The sequence below is a fragment of the Heliangelus exortis genome, chromosome 6, assembly GCF_036169615.1.
Source record: "Heliangelus exortis chromosome 6, bHelExo1.hap1, whole genome shotgun sequence".
NCBI lineage: Eukaryota > Metazoa > Chordata > Aves > Apodiformes > Trochilidae > Heliangelus > Heliangelus exortis.
Window position 1 is genome coordinate 15,640,707 of NC_092427.1, and position 23,722 is coordinate 15,664,428.

The 23,722-nt window shown below is 39.1% G+C and overlaps 1 protein-coding gene across 4 annotated transcripts in view; it reads left to right on the forward strand.

The window, feature by feature from the left end:
• The window catches only part of NCKAP1 (NCK associated protein 1), a 61,440-nt gene extending 50,263 nt beyond the window's left edge, over positions 1 to 11,177 (forward strand). For 2 of the 4 annotated variants that reach the window (XM_071746799.1, XM_071746803.1), the window contains 5 exons: positions 1,467 to 1,560; positions 2,803 to 2,919; positions 6,680 to 6,789; positions 9,351 to 9,440; positions 10,085 to 11,177. In XM_071746799.1, coding sequence (XP_071602900.1) covers positions 1,467 to 1,560; positions 2,803 to 2,919; positions 6,680 to 6,789; positions 9,351 to 9,440; positions 10,085 to 10,201 — 528 coding nt within the window. In that variant the 3' untranslated portion in view covers positions 10,202 to 11,177. The remainder of the gene's footprint in view (positions 1 to 1,466; positions 1,561 to 2,802; positions 2,920 to 6,679; positions 6,790 to 9,350; positions 9,441 to 10,084) is intronic. The other 2 variants (XM_071746801.1, XM_071746802.1) reach the window with 1 other exon arrangement.
• Positions 11,178 to 23,722: the final 12,545 nt, after the last annotated feature.

Here is a 23,722-nt window from a genome sequence, read left to right on the forward strand (position 1 = left end):
GCCTGCTGACTATTAAGGCCTGTGGACAATCAGCAGCTCATTGTCTGAGCTTTCTCCTGGCATGGTCACACAGAGCAGTGCTGCTTTTGGGACAATAAGGCAGACCTCTTTTTCTTAACTGAGGACATGTTAACAGGCAGATCTTTACAAGGCTTTGTACAGTGGATTGGAACAATTGCCCAATTGGGTATATTTTAGGACATAAAAACACAATAATTTCCTAGTACTAAACTTTCCAAGCAAACCATAAATAGCTTTTAAAGCTGTTGATGAAATAAATACTTGTTATGGAACATTAGTTATATTTTAGTATCCCTGAAACTTATGATTTGAAGTGACTGGCAAAATGGGGATCTGTTCTCCTTTTATTTGGCTGTTTTTAATATTAAAATGTTGGGATGTCTACCTAGGCTTTTAGAAACAGGCTTACATTTGTTGCACTGCTGCTTCTTAACCAGTTTGTTGTGAACCAGCTCCCATCCTGATGCTGTGTAGTTCTTTCAGTGCAGGACTGTACTGAGGCCAATCCCAGGTGTCCAGCTGACAGCAAAGCACTGTGCAAACAGCTTTGTGTGCTTTTCTTAGCAGAACTTGCCCTCAGGTAACCAGGCTGGAGCAGAGGAATGAGGTCAGTCTGCACAATATCTCCTATGTGCAGCTGACCCAGGCTATGTGAGAATTTATGAGCAAAGTGTAAAACTTGTCAAATATTAATGGCAGTAAAACACACTATTAGCATTTCCCATAGTTGTTTGTCTTTTGTATAAACCTCCTTTTGCAGAGATTCATCTGAAGTACAGCTTCAGATACTTTGTCCAGCAAAGTGTAAATTGGGGGAAGAGAGAAACAACTGGGTGGAATATTTTTTAATAGCAATAAAAAATACAGTCTGGGACGGGCTGGAAAATGGAATACATTTCAAGATGCTCTTAGTTCCTTCAAGTGTCAGGATCACCTAGAGTCTAATTCTTGGCACTTGGAATCACTGCATACTGAATCTGTACCAAATTTGAATGTTGTAAGATTTCTGCCTTAGTCTGAAATTGCACCAGACTGGGACTTCTGGATTTTGTCTAAAACTGCAATGATTGCAGATATTAGGTGATACTTCGGATCTGGTAGAGAAAACTTGATAGTTTCTTTTGAACAGCAAAGAAAAACCTAATTGGAGGTCAGGATGTTTGCTTTGGAGGTAATGTGGAGAAGTATACAGGCTTTGTTTGGCTTGGCAGAAAGAAATTAGAGTCTAGCACACAAAGTACTGACCCAGCTGTTCAGTGTAAAACAAAAGAACCCAAAAACCTAGAGTCTCTTTATTATGTTTTAGCCAAATCTCTGAAACTCTTTGGTACCTCCAACTCTAATGTGAACATTTTCAGCATGACAGCAGGACTGGGCTTCACCATGTTTACACAGGAAGTGTTCAGTGTTGTCTGTTTTGTAATTATCTTTCTACTGGTCCTTAGGTGGCAATGAATGTATATGAACTGTCATCAGCTGCTGGATTGCCTTGTGAGATTGATCCTGCCTTGGTTGTAGCACTGTCTTCCCAAAAATCAGGTAAAAATTACAACTCGAAAATGTAAATGTAAAAAATAAATTCTTGGAAATAGGGGGAACAAAATAATAAATGCACAGGTTGGACATTAGAAAGAATTTCTTTACTGAGAGGGTGATCAAGCATTGGAATGGGCTGCCCCGGGAAGTGGTGGATTCTCCATCCCTGGAGATATTTAAAAAGAGACTGGATGTGGCACTCAGTGCCATGGGCTGGTAACTGCAGTGGTAGTGGATCAAGGGTTGGACTTGATGATCTCTGAGGTCCCTTCCAACCCAGCCAATTCTATGATTCTGTGATTCTATGAAGGTGGTAGGAGGAGACTTATATCTTGGTTCCTTTGTATTCCTTCTATAAATTGTATAAGAAATTGAATTATTCATGCCTGATGATTTGTTAGCTTGAGAATCTTTTCAAAAATTAACTTGTTGACCTAGAAAGGAATAATGGAAGGAGTTCAATGGCTAATGCTGCAAACTGCTGTAAGTTAATGACACTGTGGACACAATCAGGTGTGTGACACAGATCTGTGTCATGCAAGTGAGAACTGGGAGCTGAAATGCCACCTGAATGCACTCCATGAGTTTCACAGCATTATGTTGTGTCTGTGTTATGCAAGTGTTAACATGGGGTTACCAGGGGAAATGTGGTAAAATAAACATGTTAATGTCCTAGTGTGTATAAGGCTTACTTACTTCTTACTTACTTCTTTTAAAGCATCACTGTCCAAGCTTTTCAGTTTTGTTTGCTCTTGGCAGGTTTGAAGGCATGAATTAAGACTCTTAAGTGCTTTTTTGACAATCTTCAGCTTTTTTCCCTATCTTCTTTACTGAGCACTTCATTGTTTTTTTTCCCCATGTGTAATGGGCTGTTAATGTTAGAGTCAGATAGTGGATATTTTAAATGCACCTAAATTGTTTTTTCTTGCTTTAGTAGTAGTAATTTTGGGAGGGGAAAATACTGCCATCTCCAAGGGATGTTTGACTATTTAAACTTGAGTGTCAAGTTTAAAAAAAAAATTATTTTTTATTTATTTTTATTTATTTTTTATTTTAAAAAAAATTATTTGCTCTATATATTCTACATATAATACATAATACTCCTTCTCACACAGTAAAGACATTGAGTTTTTTGTTGATGGGTTTAAATTTCATATTGGGCAAACATTTTAAATTCTAAGCTACCTGCCATTGAAACGAAACACTTTTAGATGACTACTTAAAGACCTTTGCTTTTGTTTTTAGAAAACATTAGTCCAGAAGAAGAATATAAGATTGCTTGTCTTCTCATGGTCTTCGTGGCAGTCTCCTTGCCAACTCTGGCCAGTAATGTGATGTCTCAGTATAGCCCTGCCATTGAAGGTAATGTAGCATCAACTAAGTATTTGCTGTAAATGCTTTTTTCATAATAGTCCTGGCAGTTTCTTGGATACCTTTAAATATTTATATTGTGTAGAGTACAAAACTTAAAAACCAACTAACCCTAATTCAGGGAAGTCCTTCTCAAAGTTACTTTAAAAGCATTTACTTTTGTTTTGAGATAAACTTCTATGAGAAATGAGTCTTCTACCTGAGATTTTTAAGAACAGTTCAGGTACTGTAGGGGGCAATCTCATCCTGATGTGAGTAATTGCTAGAGCATACATTCTACATTAATTAGTGCAAGACTTATTCTATAATGGTAAAAATGTTTTACTTATCTTTACTTTGGCTTTGACCAACTCTTACAAGGTGTTTTTTCTGTATTTAATATGCTGTTCATATTACTAAGCATAAAATTTCGAAAGCAGAATCTGGAAGGTATAAGCTATGAAGAGAACTATATCCCATGCAGAAGTTTAACTTTTTTAGTTAAAAAAAAAAAAAGAAAATTGCCTTGAGGAAATTCCTTGCATGTAATCCACAAAAAACAGTTCTCTGTCAGACAAAATTAACTTGAAAAAAAAAAAAAAAAGACTGACAGAACTGTTCCACTACACACAAAAGTCACCTTTCAGCTGTTCAAGTTATTTCCTTTGCAATGTGCAGCATGGCTCACATAAAATACCATGTTTGTTCTGCATCTATTTGCTGGGTATGGTGTGTTTTTTCTGTTCTTTCTTTCAATTTGCATTATTTTTAATCCCTTCAAAATTTAACTTGTAAAGAATGTCTAACCTGACTTCTGAAAATTTGAAATACTAGGAAAAGACCAAAAATTCTGACAGCCTTATGTATTATTTAGTGTAGTATGCAAATCACATTTTTTGAGATACCGGAAGTGGTTGTTTTAAATTGGGTTAATTAACATTTTCCTCAGTTTTGAGCCATTACGTATTTGTTAACTATAGTTTAATTTTGAAAAAATAGTTTAGCTTTTTGTCAATTGTTAAAAAGTTGCATAAAACTCTGTTGAAATGAATAAAACTTGAAAATTGATTTGAAAAGTTACAAATTTTAAAGTTGAACAACTTTTTCTTATGAACAGGGAGAACAATCTGTAATGCCCAGAGTTGCTTCATTTTACCTGCACTCCCATAGTATTGCTGTGGCTTTTTGTGAGTTTTTTCAAAGTCATGATGGCTGAATGAAAATCCTGGAATACAGGCAAAGGGCAGGGAATACAGAACGTGATTGGTGAGGGGGACAGGTAGAAACTTGCTTGTTAAAGGACAGCCAGGTTGATTCTCTCAACTCAGCCCAAATGAACTTGTTTATGTGTGTTTAAGAGCACATCTCGTAAGTATTACTTCTTTATAGCTTTGGTGAAGAAACTGGAAGCACTTTCTGCAACTAGTTTCTCCTTCAAAAGCATCTTATCTAAATGGAGTCTCAAAACTTGCACTACTTGCCAGGTGCACAGTACTGAAAGTTTATGTTTGGCTATATTTTTACTTACAGCCTTTTGCAAATGAACCTGTAAGAACATGAGTCTGGCCTAGAGGTTCTCCAGCAGGTTAGAGCTCATGCAGGTTTGCCTTCCTCAAGGTTCCTCTGTTTTCCAAGGACCTTTTTAGTCCTCAGGGTCCCAGCCTGCTGAAACAACAGATAATTCATATCTTCTGCCAGTTTTATGTCACGTAGCTCAAATAGTTTCTGTGTTTTCATTTACATTCAGTAACTCTTAACATGAAGTCAGACAAAGCCTGTTTCAACGTGGGTTCTTCAAGTACAGTCATTACGATGTGACAGTTTATGATGTGACTCATAAAACTGTGACTGGAGAGAAGTTATATCTAGATTAACTAGGAGTTAACCTGGATTAGGAGTTGCTACTGATTTTTTTTATGAGATGTGGCCTCTGTATTATGTAATTCTTTACTGAGTGGACTCTTTTTTTATCGAGAGGAAGAGAGTCTGGCAGAAACAATATATAAAATATGTTCACCCACAAAAATAACTGAACAAACAGTTCAGTCTAACTTGTCAGTCTTTCCTTCCTTGCATAATATTACTTTTTCCTGTGTTCTGCCCTTACCCTAGAACGTCTAGTTCTAAAAACTTAATGTAGATGCTATTTCCAGAATGTGAACTTAATAAATGCTGCTTTTTACAAAGTAAATTCCCTGGACAAACCCTGAGTTTATGCATCAACAAGTCAAGATTTGAAGGAGTTTCAGCTTCCTAATCTGGCAAGATATACTCCCAAATACAGACAGTTCTTGGAGAGCTTTAGCGATGTCTGTGTTCTCTCTGCCTTCTCCAAGATCAAGTCAGTTTCTTCCACTAGCTCCAGATAAAGGCTCTGACTCTATCAGAGCAATACTTTCGTTCCCAGTAAGAAGTTTTAACTAGTCAAATATCAGGCCATAGGACTAATAGGTTGTGTAGAGGCTAGGATAGAACACTCATCTGAAAGAGACAGCATTTTCTAAACACTTAAAACCTGTCACAGGTTGGAAGACAGCAGTTCATCAGCTGATTTCCTTTTCTGGGAGACAAAGATGAATTTACTTCAAAAGAAATCAATCCACTTCACAAACTAATAAAAAAAATAAAATAAGCAGAATTAAGATGTCCAAAGAAAGTGAGCTATTCTTTTTTGGACTAGCTTATTTGTGCAGCAATATTTAATTTAAGAAACAGGAGACAGGGGGAGTGTCATTTCTGGGAGGGCTGCTGGTGGAGGTCCACAGGGATCTTTACTAGGACTTACCAACCAGCATATCCATATCCACCCATCTTACTGAGAATACTAGAGGAGAAAAGAGCTGCAGATAGATGCTATCACACAGACTAAATTGTGCAATAAAATGACAGATAAAATTAAGAATGGTGATATGCATGGGAAAAGATTAATTTTTCTCATGTGAGTGGTGGGGTATAGTTGATCTCACTGTTCAGGTGTGGTCTTGGAGCTATGATAAATGACTGAATGAAAAAATGAGCTCAGTGCTCAGCAACAATAAAAAGAAATTGGTAAGATCAGCAATATTTGCATGCTTGTATGCTTCTAAACTACTTCAAAGATCACCTCCTTTTCATATGCCAGCAGTCTCCCAAGATACTTGCCCAGCTGTCTTACTAATTTTGTTTCAAAGTGATAGGTTTGACTCTGCCTAGAAGAGATACTGGGCTTAGTGAGGAGCAGTTCTGGTCTTTCTTTGAAAACTGATGTAATTTAATTATCTTCCAGGGCTCTGAAGCTGGGGCAAGTATTAGGCAAGATGTTATGTACAGCAGTTAGCAATTTGATGGAGTTGTTCTTGAATTCCTGTAGATCTCTTGGGTGAATACTGGCTGGGCATGACAAACTTCATTTACTCTGAAGGGAGAAAAGTAGCCAATTAGCTGGAAAAAATCCTGCTTGCATGTGTCTTCTTAGCCTAGTCTAGTGGTAATATTTTCAAGTTTTGTAGAAGCCAAATAAACTTTGGGTATATTATTTTTTCCTTATTTCTAAGAGCCACAAGGATCTATGTAAGGTCGTGGTGACCATTGCAACATCCAGAAGGGACATCTGTACTTCTGGTGGCTTTCTTGATACCATTTTCAAAGTGTCAGAACTTGGCTCCTGTTGTGTAAGATGCTAAAAGTTGATCTTTCATGATGACAAGTCTGTTTACTCTTTGGTGATGTTTTCCCAAGAATACTGTCATTTTCAGAGGTGATGCTGAGGTAATTTGTATGTGTTTTTGTTTAGGGCATTGCAACAACATTCACTGCTTGGCCAAAGCTATCAACCAGATTGCTGCAGCTTTATTTACCATCCACAAGGGAAGCATTGAAGACCGTCTGAAAGAATTCCTGGCTGTATGTATAACTTCATTTCTAGAGCTAACTCCTCTAAAGAGGGGAAGTCTCACCCCCTAAAGCCTCTCAGTCTGTTTTTATACATAGTCCAACTTGCCCAGGGCTGTCATTAAATTACCAATGTGTTAGTCACTGCCAGGGGTACTTAAAGGGTTAACAGCCATGAGCAGTCTTAGTCTTCAGAGCATCCTATAAAGATTTAGATTAACATGGATGACTATTGATTAGGCAACCTTCATTCCAATAGCAATATTGTTTTGTAGTGTTTGTAATGTTACTTGTTTTCCTGTAGTTATTGATTGCAGAGAAACTAAAGTTATTGTATAAGTATAATACAGTGTTGATTTTGATTAGGAGAAAATCAGGTGTGGGCAAGGTACTTTTTTAAGTCTAGCAATAAAATTCTCAATGAGAAATATTTATTGACTTCAGGAAGTATTTTCAAATTTAGGTGGAAAATTAACTGCAGACAAAATGCGACTGGTTGCACATAAATCTGGTTTTGATGCACAAGAGAGAAAAGCATATAAGTCTATATGTAGATTAAATTTAGTACTAATCCTTTAGCAAGTGTCAGCTCTCTGTGATGTTGGAAAGTAACTGTAGCAAATCAACAGAAGTGTCATTTTTTTTTCCTGCAGTATTATCTGTAGTATTTTAGCACATATCTTTTGTGTGGCCCATGACTGGAAAAAGAAATGCATATAAAATAAAGATTCTGTCTAGCAGGCTTGTTCCCAAGATATGTTGGACTCTTCAGTTTATTTTACCTCTTCTCAGAAGGTAACTCCAGAGTGCCTTTTGAGTCATACCTTTTGACATGTCTGCCTCTCTTAAACTGGAACTGTCTGATAGCAGAATTCTACACGAGTGTTTGGGGAGAGGAATTTTTTTGCTTTGGAGTAGGTTGAAGATCAAAGCTTCTGAAGTCCTTAGTGATGCTTAGAAAAAAAAATCTCAGAAACCCTCAGGTGGTGGTGATGCATTTTAAATACATTTTGGTGTGCTGCCCAAGTGGAAGGAGAATTTTTGAAGTGGCTTTTAATTATCCAACACTTGAAGGGAGCTAAAGGCTAAAAGCTTCATTTTATGTTTTAAAAATTACTAGAGATAGAGTGATTCTGGATTTTTGCTGTTTGGCCTTGAAGTAAGAAAAAATATCTCTTCCCCACCTTATTTTTTGTGCTTTACACAATTAATGAGGGTGGGATAATGGTAACTTTCTGTAACTAGGAGTCCACAGAAACTTTTTTTTTTCTTTTTTCCCTAAAAGGATCTTTCGTTTCTAGAAGTTCACTGCATTTTGTAAAACAGGAAAAAAAAATCCCTTGGCTATTGACCCTGTCTAGTGCAACTTCTGGCTGTAAAAGATGAAAGAGAAATGGTTGTGTCAAGTTGCATACATTTGACAAGTGAAGGAAACCAGTATAGTTTCATGTGATAAAACCACTTTTGATATGCAGCTTGAATTTTTTCAGTGTTTACAAAGTGGTTTCAGAGCACTGCTTTTACAGCACAGACCATGACTTGATGGCTCAGATATTTTGATAATCTTTCTTTTCCAACACCTTTTGTGTATCACTTAGTGTTAGTCTGAAAGAAAAATATTTTTCTTAAGAAGAAAATGTACTGCTGAGAATCATCTGCTTTCCTGTCAAAAGTTAATGAAATATGGAAAAAACTTACTAGGTTATTTAATACTGATGGGAATGTGCTAAGAGTATTTTGAACACATTCACTTCGTATTGCAAGTTGATTAATGACAGAATTTGTTTAAGAGGAGTCTTGATTTAGATTGTAAAGTTAACATTTAAAGTTAAAATCCATTTCTGGTAAACAGGTGGTGTAGTCATGTTGCCATTGCTTGGTGTAAGGGCATAAGTGATGATTGTACATCTGAAACTTGAAAAGAGGGGGTTTTTTGGTTTTTTTGGTTTTTTCCAAATTTCTGTAAGGCATGAAAACATGGGTTGTCAGTTCATCTGCATTGTGTTACTGTACTCTCTCATCCTGAGCTTGTGAATATCTCAGAACCTGTTACAATTTTCTAGGATATCTTTCAAAATTAGTGTTGTAGTGGTGCTCATGGTCTGATAAAATATTCCTCATTTGCCTTTAGAATGAGATTTCTTCAGTTATAAATATAATCGAGGAAGTAAAACTTGACTTATCCTTCTGTTGCAAAGTGGGTATAACTTCAGAAAAGAAACACACCAGTCACTTTAAATCTTAGGAAAACCCAATATGTTTATATGTGCTTTGGGAGGAACTTTATGATGATCAGTCAGTGAGAATGAGCAAAAGTTCTTTGCAATAAATTAATTAATTAATGGGTTGTATTAAAATAGCTCAGACTGCTTATTAAACCTTGCTAGAAATAAACAAAAATGGCTCACTGAGACTAAAGACCAGTGATGCTTTGTGTCCAGGATCACTTACTTTCCTCTGTAGCTTTTGATGCACTGCAGGGTCTGCTGGTTTGTGTGTGTGTAAAGCAAAATAGCAGAAGTCAAACAATGCATTGTTTTATTCACTGCTTTGAAATCATCATTTTTGTGTAGCTTGCATCATCCAGTCTACTGAAGATTGGCCAGGAGACAGACAAAACTACTACAAGGAACAGAGAATCTGTTTACCTACTACTAGACATGGTAAGCTTTTGTCTATTTTATGTGTTACTAACTTCAGGAGTAGGCTTCACATTGCATCATTCAACAAGGGAGTTCTGGGGGCCACCTTTTGTGTTGTAGTTCAGCAAACAGTGGAAATAATTTTTATGTCATTCTTCATGGTGTTCTGATGTCAGAAATTAATTTTTTTTCTTTCCCCAAACACACACACACACACACACACACACACACACACACACACACACACACACACACACACACACATTTTTTTGTCATCATGCTTGGTTGCCTAGAACACTTTATCACATTGATCATTCTCATTGGCCATTTAGAACATACAATATTAAAATGAAATTTCACATTAAAGAAGTGCTTTCCAGAGTGTGTGTGGGGAAATCCTCTCTGCTCAGAGGTTTTCCTTTGAGCATTCTGCATCTTCTGGAAGTGGCAGGGGTGCTCTATGACCATATAGATAGGAAAGCTAAATGACAAGTTCTGAGAAGTGGTGAGTTCATAGCAATGTGTTTCTCCCCAACATTTCAACCCTGCATAATTCCTTTTTGCTCTGAAATGCCTGGTTTTGTGGTGCAGAGCAGAAGTATTTCCATGAAACAGATGAGCAAGAACTGTGCTCTGCAAAACCTGTTGTTTCTGGTGTTTTTCAGATTGTGCAGGAGTCTCCCTTCCTGACCATGGATCTCTTGGAGTCTTGTTTCCCTTATGTCTTGCTGAGAAATGCATACCATGCTGTCTACAAACAAAGTGTCACATCCTCTGCCTAAGTACCTACTTACTGGAGATAAGACATAGCACGCATCTATGTGGCCTCAGTTTTATCTGTAAACTGTGGAGCTATTTTACTTTATGGCCTGATGAACAGTTTTGTGGATTATAAACTTTTTTCCTTAAAGTTGTATTTCTGATCAGTGGTTCCTTAATATGGTTGTAATACAATATAAGCTTGGTTGATTTTAGGTTGCACATTCATGGGAAACCTTTTTTTTTTTTTTCTCATTTCTTCCTTTTTTTTTTTTCCTCTCTTTTTTTTTTTTTAATTTAGAGTATCAATTATGTTTAAAAAAATAATACTTCTGCTATATGTTTTTTGATATTGATCATGCAAAACAAAAATTGCTTGTTTATTTCCAGAAGAAAAATGTATTTAGTGATTATTTTAGGTAGAGTAGCTTTCATCTGTGTGTAAATTATTTCATATAGGGAGAGTTATAATCTTGTACCTATTGTTCTTATTGAAAACAAATATTGGATGTGCATTTCTGTGAAGTAATTACAGCATTTCTAGTTTTATTTTGAAACATTCACCAATCTACATACTATGGCACTATCTAACATTAAAAATGTTACAGGTCTGCTTACCCTTCAGACAGCAATCCTCTCTCTCCAGATACTCTTAAACAACAGCAAGTGGTGTTGTTTGTATAAAGCATAGTGGAAATTTTTTTTAAACTAACTTCTGTGGTGCCCTGTTGGCATTAACACTACCATTGTACCCTGCTGTATAATAAGCATTCTTACACATTTATCACATGTTGATAAAATGTTAGCCCTTAACCACTTTTTATATGTTTTAAATTTTTGAAATTCAAGTGTAACTTCCATAACATACAATAAACACTAGACTGTATTATCTGTAGGTGAATTATTTTTAATATAAATGTTATCCTAGTATTTTAAGCTTAAACTGTGCTGTTGTGCATTGATTTACATCTCACAGTTCATTAAATATCAATCCTTAGAGCTTTTATGTGAAGACTTCTTTCAATCCTTCACCTTCTGGCTTCTGCGATAGTGAATCTTGTAAAAAGTTGGAAGAAGGAATTAAAAACCATGTAAAAAGTGTCAGTTTAGTGCCATTATCCTTTAAGGCTTGCTTTTACAAAATAAAGCAAGAAAAGCATTTCTGTAGTACTTAGCACTGCCAGTTGTACCCACAGAAAAATAAATGTATTGTGAAAGTATAAAACTCAAAATAATCATAAAACAGGAGAGTGTTGCTAAAACTCTAACATGGAGCATTACTAAGGCAGCTGTATAATAGGCCTTTTTTTATCAGTTGTGCAAATTGGCATGCAGGGTAGCAGGGGCTCATTTAGCTTGAAAGCTGACCAGATGGTTGTGCTCTGTAATCCACAGTGTATAAAAGCAGCGTGTTTCTCAGCAGGCTCTGGACATTGTATAGAGCCCCTGTTCTTGATGCAACTTCTGTGCATGCTGGTAACTTTTTCTATTATGAAAGAGCTGTTGTGTGCTCAGTTAACAATAGCTTCCTCTGTCCAGAGGAAAAAACTACTGGAATAAGATTGTCCTAAGCAAGTAAGACAGTATATCTATATTTTTCCTAATTATGCGTTTCGTGTTATTACCACAGAACTGTTCTTAAATCTATAATTTTGCACCGTAATGAGGAAGTTTGTTCATAAAGAAGTTAAGTTGACCAGGAGATTTGAGAGTTCTGTTCTATAATACTTAAAATTTAATACATTCAAATGTCTTGACTTTAATTATGATTAAGATTTAATTAAGATTTTGATTGTAATGTAGCCTTTTGTGGAAAAATAATGCCTGCTTTTAAGACCAACTCTTGAAAAACTCAAGTTTAAAAAATAAGTTTGTGTCTTTAATCTTTTTAAGTATGAAGCATCTGTGGCTGGGTGTTCACCTCGGATCCCTGCCAGCTCTCCTGTGTCTGAGGTGTTACTGAAGTAGGCCCAGATACCAGGTGATTTCTGAGAAACAGATAACAAGTGCAGTGTCCCTGCTAGGAGCTGCTTCTAACAGACAGATTAGGTTGAGCCATGACCCTTTTAGACTCTGCAGTTTCTGTGGGAGCCCTTACATGCCTGTGCTGTCCAGCACAAGTGCCTAAGATCATTCCACCTGAACTACCCTTCCTGCAAGAACTCGGCAAGCTCAGAACCAAAGCAAAGAACAGGGAAACTGGGGCAGAATTAAGTGGACTTACCCATGTTTTGGGTGTGTGTTGTCCTTGCTTACTGTAGTTCTAGGATTTTTGGTTTCAGTTGAGCTCCCACAAAGCTGTTTAGGGTTTGGCCTGCTTGTAGAAGGCAGAGCAGAGCACATCAAGGATACCTCAAGGCAGCCTGGGTCTGTGCACTACACAGATGGTGGTGAGCCTGTTGAACAAATTTGGGGAAGAAGGTAGAGAAGGAGTTTTTCCTCTGGAGCTGACACACCACAGCAACCACTTGGTAAGCTCAGCTGGTGGCCCTGTAAGCTAGAAAATGTTGACATTTAAGCTAGAATGTAGGAGGTTCCACCTCAACATGAGGAGAAACTGGAGCACTGGAAGGTGAGGATGACAGAGCATGGGCACAAGAACTTCTACCTCAACATGAGGACAAACTCATGGTGAGGTTGTGGGAGCACTGGCACAGGCTGTCTGGAGAGGTTGTGGAGTCTCCTTCTCTGGAGCCTTCCAAAACCTGCCCAGATGCATTCCTGTGTGGCCTGCCCTAGGTGATCCTGCTTTGCCAGGGGGCTTGGACTAGATGAGCTCTAGAGGTCCCTTCCAACCCCCAACATTCTATAATTATGATCATACATTGAGGCATCTCAGGTGGCTTTTCATGACATTTTTCCAGTAATGTTTGTTATTCCTGGGACATAAAGCACAAATGGCTGAGCTGGTCCCATAAGGAGCCAGTTTGGATCAAATGTCTTATTTGTGGGGGAGGGCTCTGCCTTGTGCAAGAAAGAGCATGGAAGAACAATGTCCTGTTGCTGCCCAGAAAACTGTTTTTACAATTTAAAGAGACATGTCCATCAGGACGGAAAATTACCATTGAAAGCAAAGGCTACTGTTAAACCTTTTATGCTCCAGTGACTTGTTTTCTAGATAAAAAAAGGAATTGGTAGCCAAACTGACACTCGGATTATTCTGGTTTTGCTGCAGAAGGGAAATGGCATTCTCCCATTGCCTCCCAGTCTTGAAATGAGGCTGGTGATTTGAGAAAAAAAGATAAGGAGCCCTGTCCAGCAGATCACCATGGGCTTGGATGGCTTTGGGCCTTATTCATTCCAGATTCAAGGATCCTCAAATATAAGTAAATATGTTTTGCATCTAGATTATTTTTTCCAAAAGTTTCCCCGGTCCTGGGATTCAGCATTGTGATTCATTCTGAAGAGTGAATTCAAAATCACTTGCTGGTAGCTTAGAAACTCTGTGAGTTCAGGTATTCCTGAAGTAATGCTGGGACAAATTTTTGGTGAATCGCTTCGTCACTCAAGGCTCAGTTTATAGGTGTAGACAATTATCCTCTTGAATAAATAAAAGGGTTTTTTAGATACAGGCTTCAAAATGTTTTTATATTCAAATTCAAGGATCTTTTAACTCTGTAATATATTTTGGATACTGCAGAAGTAATTTACTGTAGTTGTATTCACTCTTAAATTTGTCTGATAAATGAAGGACTGAATGAATACAGAGAAACTGCTTTCATCTCACTCCTTACAGCAGGCCTAGGAACACTGGCATGGCTGTGCATGACAGCATTGAAATTACATTTGATTGAGTTTCATGGATGGGGGCAACTGTTTCCAGTCAACTCGTTTCCAAATACACTGCAGCTCTGCCTGGTTTTTAAGAACACTTTCTGAATCACTTTTGTGATCAAGGAAAATCTTCCCCAAAATGACAAGTTTTTGACTTGAATTGACTGTTCCTTGTATGCTTCTGCTATTGGACATGCTACAGGCTCTGTAAATATTTATACTAACACGTAACAAAATCAAAATAGCCCCTTGACCCATGTCCAAAACCATACCTAATTTGCTATTAGTCATGCTGTTCCTAGGACTACCAGGTCACAACGACCTGCTCCCTGGATACCGTGTCAGTATGGCTCACACAATTCATCAATAGAAAATGTTGGTACTAAAATCCAAATGAAAAGCATATGTTGAGCGTAGGGTAAAGTAGGGGGATTTGACGTGTTTCTTGTGTAGACTTTCAGGCTATTGCCTTGGTCATGGTAATAATCATCTTTAAAAGTGCCTTCTCACAAGTAACAAAGGTAAATAATAAACTCTACTGACAGCTGTGGGAGTAGATGCAAGGTGCAAAATTATGACAGCTGAATGGTTTAAACCCTGACGTTAGGAAATCCATTTCACTGTCCATTAACAACATAACTCCCTATCCTCTTAGCATCTTCAGGCTGTTACCAGAAGGTGGTGAAGACATTATCATCACAGGTTACCCCTGTGCTCTTGTCATTGGCCTTTGAGTTTGGCTTTATTTGAGGTAAACTCCATGGGCAGCCAGTGCAGAGGACAGATTTGTGTTTGGCAAGAGTAGAATTATTTCTAAATAGAAATGAATTGACAACCTTTTTTAAAGTTAAGAGTAAGGACACAGTAGGAACAGCCATGAAACCATTCCTTGCATAGGCATACAAAGGAATGAGAAGTAAAACTAAGAATGTTCTATATATTATGCTTATGCTAATTATGGTCATACACAAGTGAAAAGAAAGGGCAGATAGCAGAGCTGAAGGTAGCTGTTGGCAAAGACATTGCTCAGTGACTGAATCCATGGTGTAAGTCTTACCTGATTCTTGATGGGTTGATTGTATCTGACAGACTTAAGCATTGCAGTTAAAAATTTCAGCTGAGGTGTCATCTGGTCCATGCTTTGTAAATAAAGGATGCTTTAAAGTGTAAAACTTGGAGGCACTAAAGTATGAACATGTGTTTGTCAGGAAAATATCAGAAGAACTGGATAGGAAGTTCTCTCATGCCTGTTACAGTGAAACCCTAAATATGGTCTCTGCTATTTGGATTTAGTTCCATTTACATCTTTCAGGTGGAAGGTGTCAGGAATATTGTTCAATGTCGCATCAAGATAGGTAAGGGAAAGAATTAATCTCAGGAGTTGATTGCTCTGAATTAACAAAAGTATTTCAAAGGACCAAGAAGTAGCTGAAGAAATGTGCTGAGCCTGTGATGCTTGCTTTAGAGGTAATGTTATTGGGGAAACAGTTGCATCACTGTTTTCCAAATTATTTTTGTTTGAATGCCAGGAGAATGTAACTTTTTTTTTAATAAAAGCTCAGTAGGAAACCATAGTGACAAGCCAGTAATAATGTATTTGAATATTATCATACAATACTAATTGTTTGCTGGCTAATCTGTGGTGGCACAGGCACCAGTTTAAAGTGGTCACAATCGTTTTCTAAGAGGTGTGTGGAATCAGAGTTCCATTTGGTTTTAATATATCACTTCAGCTGGTGGAGGAGATGGACATTTTCCCCAGGGCTTTTGTTGGCTGAGCTGACATTCAGCACAGCTTCAATAGGTATTGGATGCCTTTCCAGAAGGATCCTGGAGCCTTTCAAACCAGCATCACCATGGAGCTTTTCAAAACCCCAGTTGCTGGCAGATGATCCAAGCAGAGGAAAAAAAAAAAAAAAAAAAGAAAAAAGAGAGAGAAGCTGCATATCAGTACTGTAATTTTGCATGTTGGTGATGGGGACAAAGAACAACCAGCAATAACCACCAAGGACCACTTAAAAACCACCATACAGAGGCACTGGAGCAGAGGTGCAAAGCAGATGAAAACCCTGCTGCCTTCTCCCTATGGACAGCTACTGATAAAAGATGTCTTGTTGCAAAATGTAATTTTTAAAACTTACATTCTGATAATTCTAGCATAGTGACTGATAGCCCTGTGAGCAGGGGCAGGCAGGTCAGGTATTTGGTAAGTCCTTAGTGAGCAGAGAAACCATGCAAGCTAAGTCCCAAAACCTTGATCAGGCTTATTCCTCTCTAGTTACACAGGCAAATACTTGGGTGTAAGCTTGTGAGCTCTACTGCTAGAAAAGGATTTGTGTTTCCAATTTTAGTTAGCAAGCCCTGTGGCTTTGGGGTGAGGAAAAAAGCATTGTAGGAAGAGTCTATAAATCGGAGGGTGGAGGGCAAACAAACCGTAGCCTGAAGAATGCTTGTTGGGAGGCTAGTTTTATGGATCTGGTGAAAAATGCTAGGGGAGGGACAGCAAAATGGCTACACTTCAAACCTATAAATATTTTTCTGGGAAAATGCCACTAGCTTTTTCCCTTAGAGTTAGTTGAGCTATGGAAATTGTTGAGTAGAGAAGTAAAGCAGCTTTAAAATACTCAGTTTTCAACACTGTCATCCCATTACCTTTTTAAATTAATTTTTATTAATTTATTCATTAAAATTGATTTTTGTATCATCAGGAAACTGTAGGATGATGACCATGTTAGTGATTTTTATTCTGCCACAACTGGAGCGTGTGTTGAAATTAAGAACTGTGATCTGAAAGTCTCACATTTCCCAAAGCATGCCTCAAATTTCATTATCTGGGGGGGGAATAGCTTTAGCTTGATCTAGTGTGTATTGTGAAGTGAAAGTAAATCACTGGGCATACTGAACTGCTGCAAAGGGCTGAAAGGCCTGGCAAGGAAAGAAAAGGTTCTGCAGAAAAATAAGATTTTCAAAGAGTCCCACTTCCCTTGGGCTAGATTATGGATTACATGTAATGGATTTACACTTAACTATTTAGCATTGTGCTACTTGTGCTTATAGACCACCAGCTCTTCCTTACCTTTGTGATGCTTTCTACACCTATTTTCTGCTCTATTTCACTAACTCTTACAGAAGTAAAATAAGGTGGCAAAAACTGAACACCCTCACAGAGTTACAGCACCAGCTGCAGCCTCAGCAGGCTTTTCAGTAAACCATAAATGGGGAAAAAAAAACACAACAGTTTGTGAAGTTAAAAATAAGCATCATGCTCTGGAAAGCATCATCAGCTGTGCATGCTCCCTGTTGTAAGGGGAGGGTGTAGTAAGTGTGGAGCAAGGATGTGGGTGAGGTGGTGTATGTAAGGCAGCTGGGAATCCTCACCTGCAAGAGTTAAAAACTTCTGTGTGCCTGGGTCCTTAACCTGAAATGGTTTTTACAGGATTTGGTTTCCTAGTTTTCTGGAGCATCTGCTGTTTGTGTGGCCTGCAGGTGTGGTAGTAAAAGCCCACGTTTCTTTTCCTAAGGGTGCTGAGGTCCCCACACAGAGCCCTTTGTGATGCCACTGGTAGTTGCTAAAAACATGCATAAAAATGTACATGAACTGTGTTGGCTTCTATTTATAGGGAATACTTGATCCTAGGGCATGTCAAACCCAATCAGCTCCCACTGAAATCAGGGGTGAACCTGATTTTCAGCACCTGGCATGATTGGGCTGTTACTGTAAAACTCAGCTCTTTGTGCAGGGCTGATTTTCAGGCAGGGCTGTGGTTTGGTACTTAATACTGCTGGGCCCTGCTCATAAATCTGGGTAAGCAGGAGCAGAGGCAGGCTCAGGCTGTGCAACCCGAGGCTGTAAATCTGAAATACTAAGTTACCGCTTAACAAAATTAAATTCTAAGTGGTTCTGGCCTTTAATATGAGCATCTCGGATTATTTCTGGAGGGGCCAGACTAGAGATGCTGTGTAGTGTAAATGGCATTGCTGAGCTTTGCAGGGTTTCTTGCCTTAAATGTTCCATCTGGAGGTGATTATAACTGGGAAAGGATTCTGCTGTGTCTCTAGGATGGTTTACGGTAGGAGGGAAGGATGGATTTTTCACTGCATGGTCACCCTAATGGTGTAGACAAATTCCACACATTAGAATAATGAACTGAATGCATATTCAGATTGAGCATTTGTACCTAATACTACCGTGGAGGCTATCTCTAGTTCATAAACACTTGAGCAAGTGGTTAACATAAAATCAAATTGTATGGTGGGAAGCAAAGCAGCTGAGCATCCTCCCCAGTGTCTGCTCCAGTGCAGCAGCAGCAGGGGTACCCACCAGAGCAAGAGCTGCCTTCAGGACAGCAATTACAACCAATACAGATATGTGGCTGTAGGTAGCTGTACCATCTTTGTACTTTGTACAGACAATTGCTGTATTAACACAGACCCATGAGCAACACTGGAACTAAATGAAAATGGAGCTAATGTGTAGTCTTAAGTCCAGGAGCCTGAGTAGTGTCCATCCAACTCTGCTTCAGGTGTGGGACCATCTCAGCTCCATTTTGCTGTTATCTTAATATTTTCCATAATGTAAATTCATTCTGCAAGTATTCAGACAAATCTGGTAGTCTTACAAGCACTCACAGGACAGTTACCTGAAAGGGAACCTTTGTGGATCCGGGGACAAGGTTCATGTTGTCAGTGCCTCTGGAAAGTAGATTCTTCTCAGGATTTTTAGCTGTAAGTACCTGCCTGATGCTTTTTCCTTATTTTCCTATATGTTGGTGATGAACTTGCATGACTGTGAAAACATGCAGGTGTGTTCATATGAATTCTTCCATAGGAACAGAGAGCTGTACATATGGTGATGGATCAGAAGTTGTTCTGCTTTTCTTTATTTTGAAATGAAAAACATTGTTCTGAATGTGATCACAGGCTTTGGGCAATCTGCTTACAAAGGAAAGAGCATGGCAGTGGACATGGTGTTTAGATGATTTTAAAGATGTTGAACAATAAAAAGCTCTCTGGCATTATTTCTGAATTTTGTACGGGGGTCACAAATCTGAGCAGATTATGGATAGAGAACATTTGTTGGCTCTGAATGTAAGATGTGCTCACCCAGAGAAAAAGATGGAAGCTCCACCCATTGCTTTACTCAAAGTGCCTGTAATGTGTGTGAAACCAGGGGCTGAGGGAAGTTGTGGATATAACTCCACTTAACAAGACACAGGAGCATTTCTCTTCTCACTGGCATCTCTTGTGCTCAGCATTGCACTGTCCATCCACTCTTGTGCTTAAAACATGCTGGAAGGACTGTTGGAGGAGGACTGCAAAGACACCTCAGGAGGTTCAACTTTTGAATTGTTCTATGAAGTCCAAAAGGTCTTGTGTGTGGCTGAGTGCTTTGAGAAGCTCATACCCCTGGCAATAGCTCTGGCTGTGCTTTTCTGCAGGAACACCAACACAAGGTCCAGCAGCAGGGTGGGAAATTGGGCTTGCAGGTACAAACTTTGAGCTCAAGAAGCTGTGAGCCCTGACCTGGCCACAAAACTTAGGGAAAGTCCCAAGCAGCAAACAAATTCACCCTGCAAAATGAGACTCCTGTGGGAGATGTTTGCAAGTGGGTGGCTAAGTTGAAAGGCTGAATGCCTACAAAAGGCAATATTAAGCAGAATCACTGTTGGCATAATTTTTTTCTTTGAAATGTGTGTTACCTGGGCTTCTTGCTGTTGAAGATAAAGTTTCTAGCTGTAATGTTAATTTTACCTGTAACACAGGATGCAAAACACTGGGCAAATTGGTTTATTTTGCTGAGACTTTGAGAGGGCAAGTAATGCGAGCAAGCGCTAATATGAAAAAAGTTATTCCGTGTCATGCAGGCCATGGGAGAGTTAATAATGAGCTGTCTAATAAAATCAGCCCCCAAAATTACAAGTCTGAAAGAGACAGCATTAAAAGGACCTTTTCTTCTTCCTTGCTACTTCCAAGTCATCCATGAAGAGGCTTGAAATATTATTAAAATAAGTTAATATTCCCCTGTGTTTTGTTTACCTGAGGGAGCTGAAACAAGACCCTGGCTGGAGCAGGAAATGTACAATAAATCCCATTTTTATGACTCTCTAAGTCAATGATTTTATGGTTTTAGTAACAGCTGTGTAAAAAGTATTTTAGGTTTTTGGGTTTGGTGGGTATCTCGGTTGTTTTTGGTTTGTGGTTCTGTGTTTGTTTTTTTAAGGCAGTGTATATAAGCAAATTAAATTGCATGTAATCCAAGATTGCTATAGAAAGGTTCAGGCAAGCAAAAACCTGCTCCAAACAAGTATTTTTATTTTTGCTAGTTTCCTTTTTGAGAACAGCCTGAATAGCTGTGGTCAAACTTCTTTTTTTTTTTTTTTTTCAGTTGGAATGGGCAGGAGCAGAGGATAAAACATAGTAACTGGTTTATAAAGAGCAGCCCCCTGGTCACAGGAGCAGCCTGAACCAGCAAGATGGGAAGCACAGGAGGAGTTTGTGTCCTCTTGGAACACGGTCACAGGTTGCTGGTCTGCAGGATCTGGCAGAAAATGCAGACTGAAAGAGAAACGGTGACTTCTAATCGTGTCACCTACAGTTTAGAGCCTAATGCAAGCCATTCCCTATGGTGTCAGTGGGGCTTATGGTACCTAAAATATAGATGTGCCATGAAACATGGGCCCTTCATTGTCAGGGTGGTTGTTAGAGGATGGTTCTGCATTTTTCCTCATCTTTGCTCTGGTTTTCCCTTTCTGAATTTCACCTCCTCCTTGTTCATTTTAGACAGGTACTTCTCAACAGGTCGCAATGGATGACTTAGTTATATACGTACAGAATATCTACTTAATATCATTCCTTGCAGAAATGTAAATACAAATTTGTTGATCTGCTGAACTCAAGCCAGAGTCCTCCCTGTGTCTATTCTGGCCCATGACCACCCCTTGGTTCACAAAGGTAAGATGCTGGGATATATATCTGGGGATGTTTTATATACCTAAAGGGAGACCATAGCACTTGAGATCAGAACTGATGCTAACAAATGAACTCAAGGAGTGTCTTGACTACTGTTCATTTCGGCCAAACCCAAATGTGTTTCTTACTGTTGTAGTGAAGACTTTGAATTTCAAGTTAATTTTTTAGTAAGGTAATATTTCTGTGCAGTAATGTAGTTCTTCTCTCTTGTAGCATGCACATTTCTATATTTTAAGCCCATGAAGTCTTGCTAGCATACAGTTCTAACAGCTGAGCTGCATTTCAGAGAGCCAGCTCTTGCTTCTTAAGCCAGAGGGGGGAAAGATAGACACTTTGAGGGGAAAAAAACACAAAAAACCAACCAACCAACAAACAAAAGCAACAACAAAGGAATAAATTCTTGCCAGGCATCTGGAAGCAGTTCTGTACTCAGCTTCCTTTTGGGGAAGGGTGCAAGAACAAAGCCCTTAATCCCTTCTCATGTTCTCTGCAGCCCTCCTCATTCTGTCACATTTCTGTCCCCAGATGAAGTCCCTTGGCCACCCCCAGCAGTGAGGGTTACGCAGCCACCTCCCACCAGAATCCATCCTTGTGGCACCACAAGGCCACAGAGTTATTTTTTACATGGGTTTATAGATGAGTAAATGAGGGCAGCTCAGCCTCAGGCTGTGTATTGCACTGTTGTGGGTTACCATGATTCTTGTGGGGTGTAGTAACAATAATAAACATTTTCTGTAATTTCTGTATGAGCTACTCCAGAGGCAAATCCTTGCCTCAGGTTTCAGCCCCACTGAGGACTTGTTTATTCAAGGAAATGACTTTGTGTGCTACTGTGGGGCTGTAGTGTTATTCTTTAAATTTCTAGGTCTTTACCAACCCCTCAAAGCCCTCCAGGAAACTCATAGGCAGGCAGTGCTGATTCCAGCCCCTTGCCTGGGTATGCCTTCAGTAAGAAATTCCTGATAAGTCATACATGAGCTGATATAACAGTAATACAGCAATTTGACTTACCCCTTTTGGAGCTGTAAAAGATCAGAAATCCAGTTATTATTGTCACTGCCCACCTCCAAAGGTCTGCCAGTGCCCTTGTTGATGCAAGCTCTGGAAAGAGATTCTGTTTGTTTCCTAAAAATTAAGAAGATGGTGGGACAGAAGGGGATGAAATTCCCAAGGCAAAGTAAAGTAAAATTTAATTTTTTTTTCCCAAAGTAAAAGCCACTTTCCTGCTGAACCTTTCTGACTGTATGTGAGCTTTGGGTGGAGATGTGTGAATCGTTTGTGGGGTCACCTGGAAACTGTGCACCCTTGGGGCTGCATGGTGTGAGGACATCCTGGGGAAGGGTGAGCAAATCTCTGCCCCTCTCCCTGCCCAGTTCTCCCTCTGAAAAATAAGGGTGGTGGGTTTGGCCTCTGATACAGAGAAACTGTGAGACTGGTGGCAAATTCTAAAAGATAGGGCAGCACTTGCTTTGCTCAGCTAACCTATGAACTCCATACTCCTCGTTTTAAGTATGTACACAAATTTTAATTTCAATTAGCAGCTTTGGTGTTTTGCAACCACTGCATGTGAAAACAGAGAGGAGATTGTTACTTTGCTCTTTTCCTGCAGCCATTTTATTTTCCCTCCAGCATCATCTCTCCCCGTGGAGGGCAAAGCACCATGACTGTACTTTTACAGCATGAAACCACAGTCCTCCTCTTTGCTGTCTTTGAAGCTGCTTTATTGACCTCCTCACCTGTTTAAAAAGGTGTTGGGACCAGCTACAGTGCTTCTGTATAACAGAAAATAACTTGACAGACATTGGGGCATAGATACTTGTTTAAAATGGCAATGTTTCGGGTCAGTAACCAGCTTGCTTTTGCCAAGTTTCAGCCAGAGGTGAATTTTTGCCAGCAGGTGTTAGCTGATTTATGCTGGAAACACTGCAGGGCAGTAAAAGCTGCCAGCCCCCCCATCCTGCTGGCAGCTAACCCTCCCCCAGTGCAGGAGCAGAGAAGGACAGGGGTGATGCTTGGCCAAATAGAAGCAGAGGAGGCACCTTCACACTTATGTCAGGAGATTTCAAGCAAGATCTCATGGGAATGTCTATTAGTGCTTGTGGGGATGACAGCATTTCCTGTACTGAGAGAGTATTTGCAGTAATTTTACTGTTTAAAAAAGAAGTGCAAGGTCATCTTGTGTAGATCATGACTTGGGGTTAAAACCCAAAATGTATTTAATTAATAGTCTTATAACACAAATTCAATGTTACTGATTTTTTCCATTGCTAAGATTAGGAATTTTTTTTAAAACTGTTCTGTGTAACTGTCAATTCTGAAACAGATTTGAGGTGATTGGAAAAATAATTATCTGAAATAGAATACAAAGATTAGAAAATTTCATGTTGAAGGGGAAAAATATGAACAAGAGTTCTTTCATGTCATTGGTTCCTTGGCATCGCTCTGGCCCATCTCGTGGGGTTCCGGTACTGGGTGGGCACCATCCCCCACCCATCATTGCTGCCAGGTAAGGTTGTGCAGACAAAGCCAGTGTATTCAGCTTCCATCCAGCTGGCTGAGGCTGCTATTACACCACATACCTTTTAAACACATGGTTTATGCTACAAGAGGCAATTCAAGCCTCAGACTTTGCTATGACTGAATTTGTGTAGCTGAGAGGGTGAGTTGGATCTCTTCTTTATTCCCTCTGCAGATGAAGGAGCTCCCCTTTGCCTACCCTCACAGCTATTTTGTAAGCCTGGATGCAGGCTCAGGGGCATGGACAGCCTTACAGATGGCCCCAAGCCTGTCAGGTGTGCACA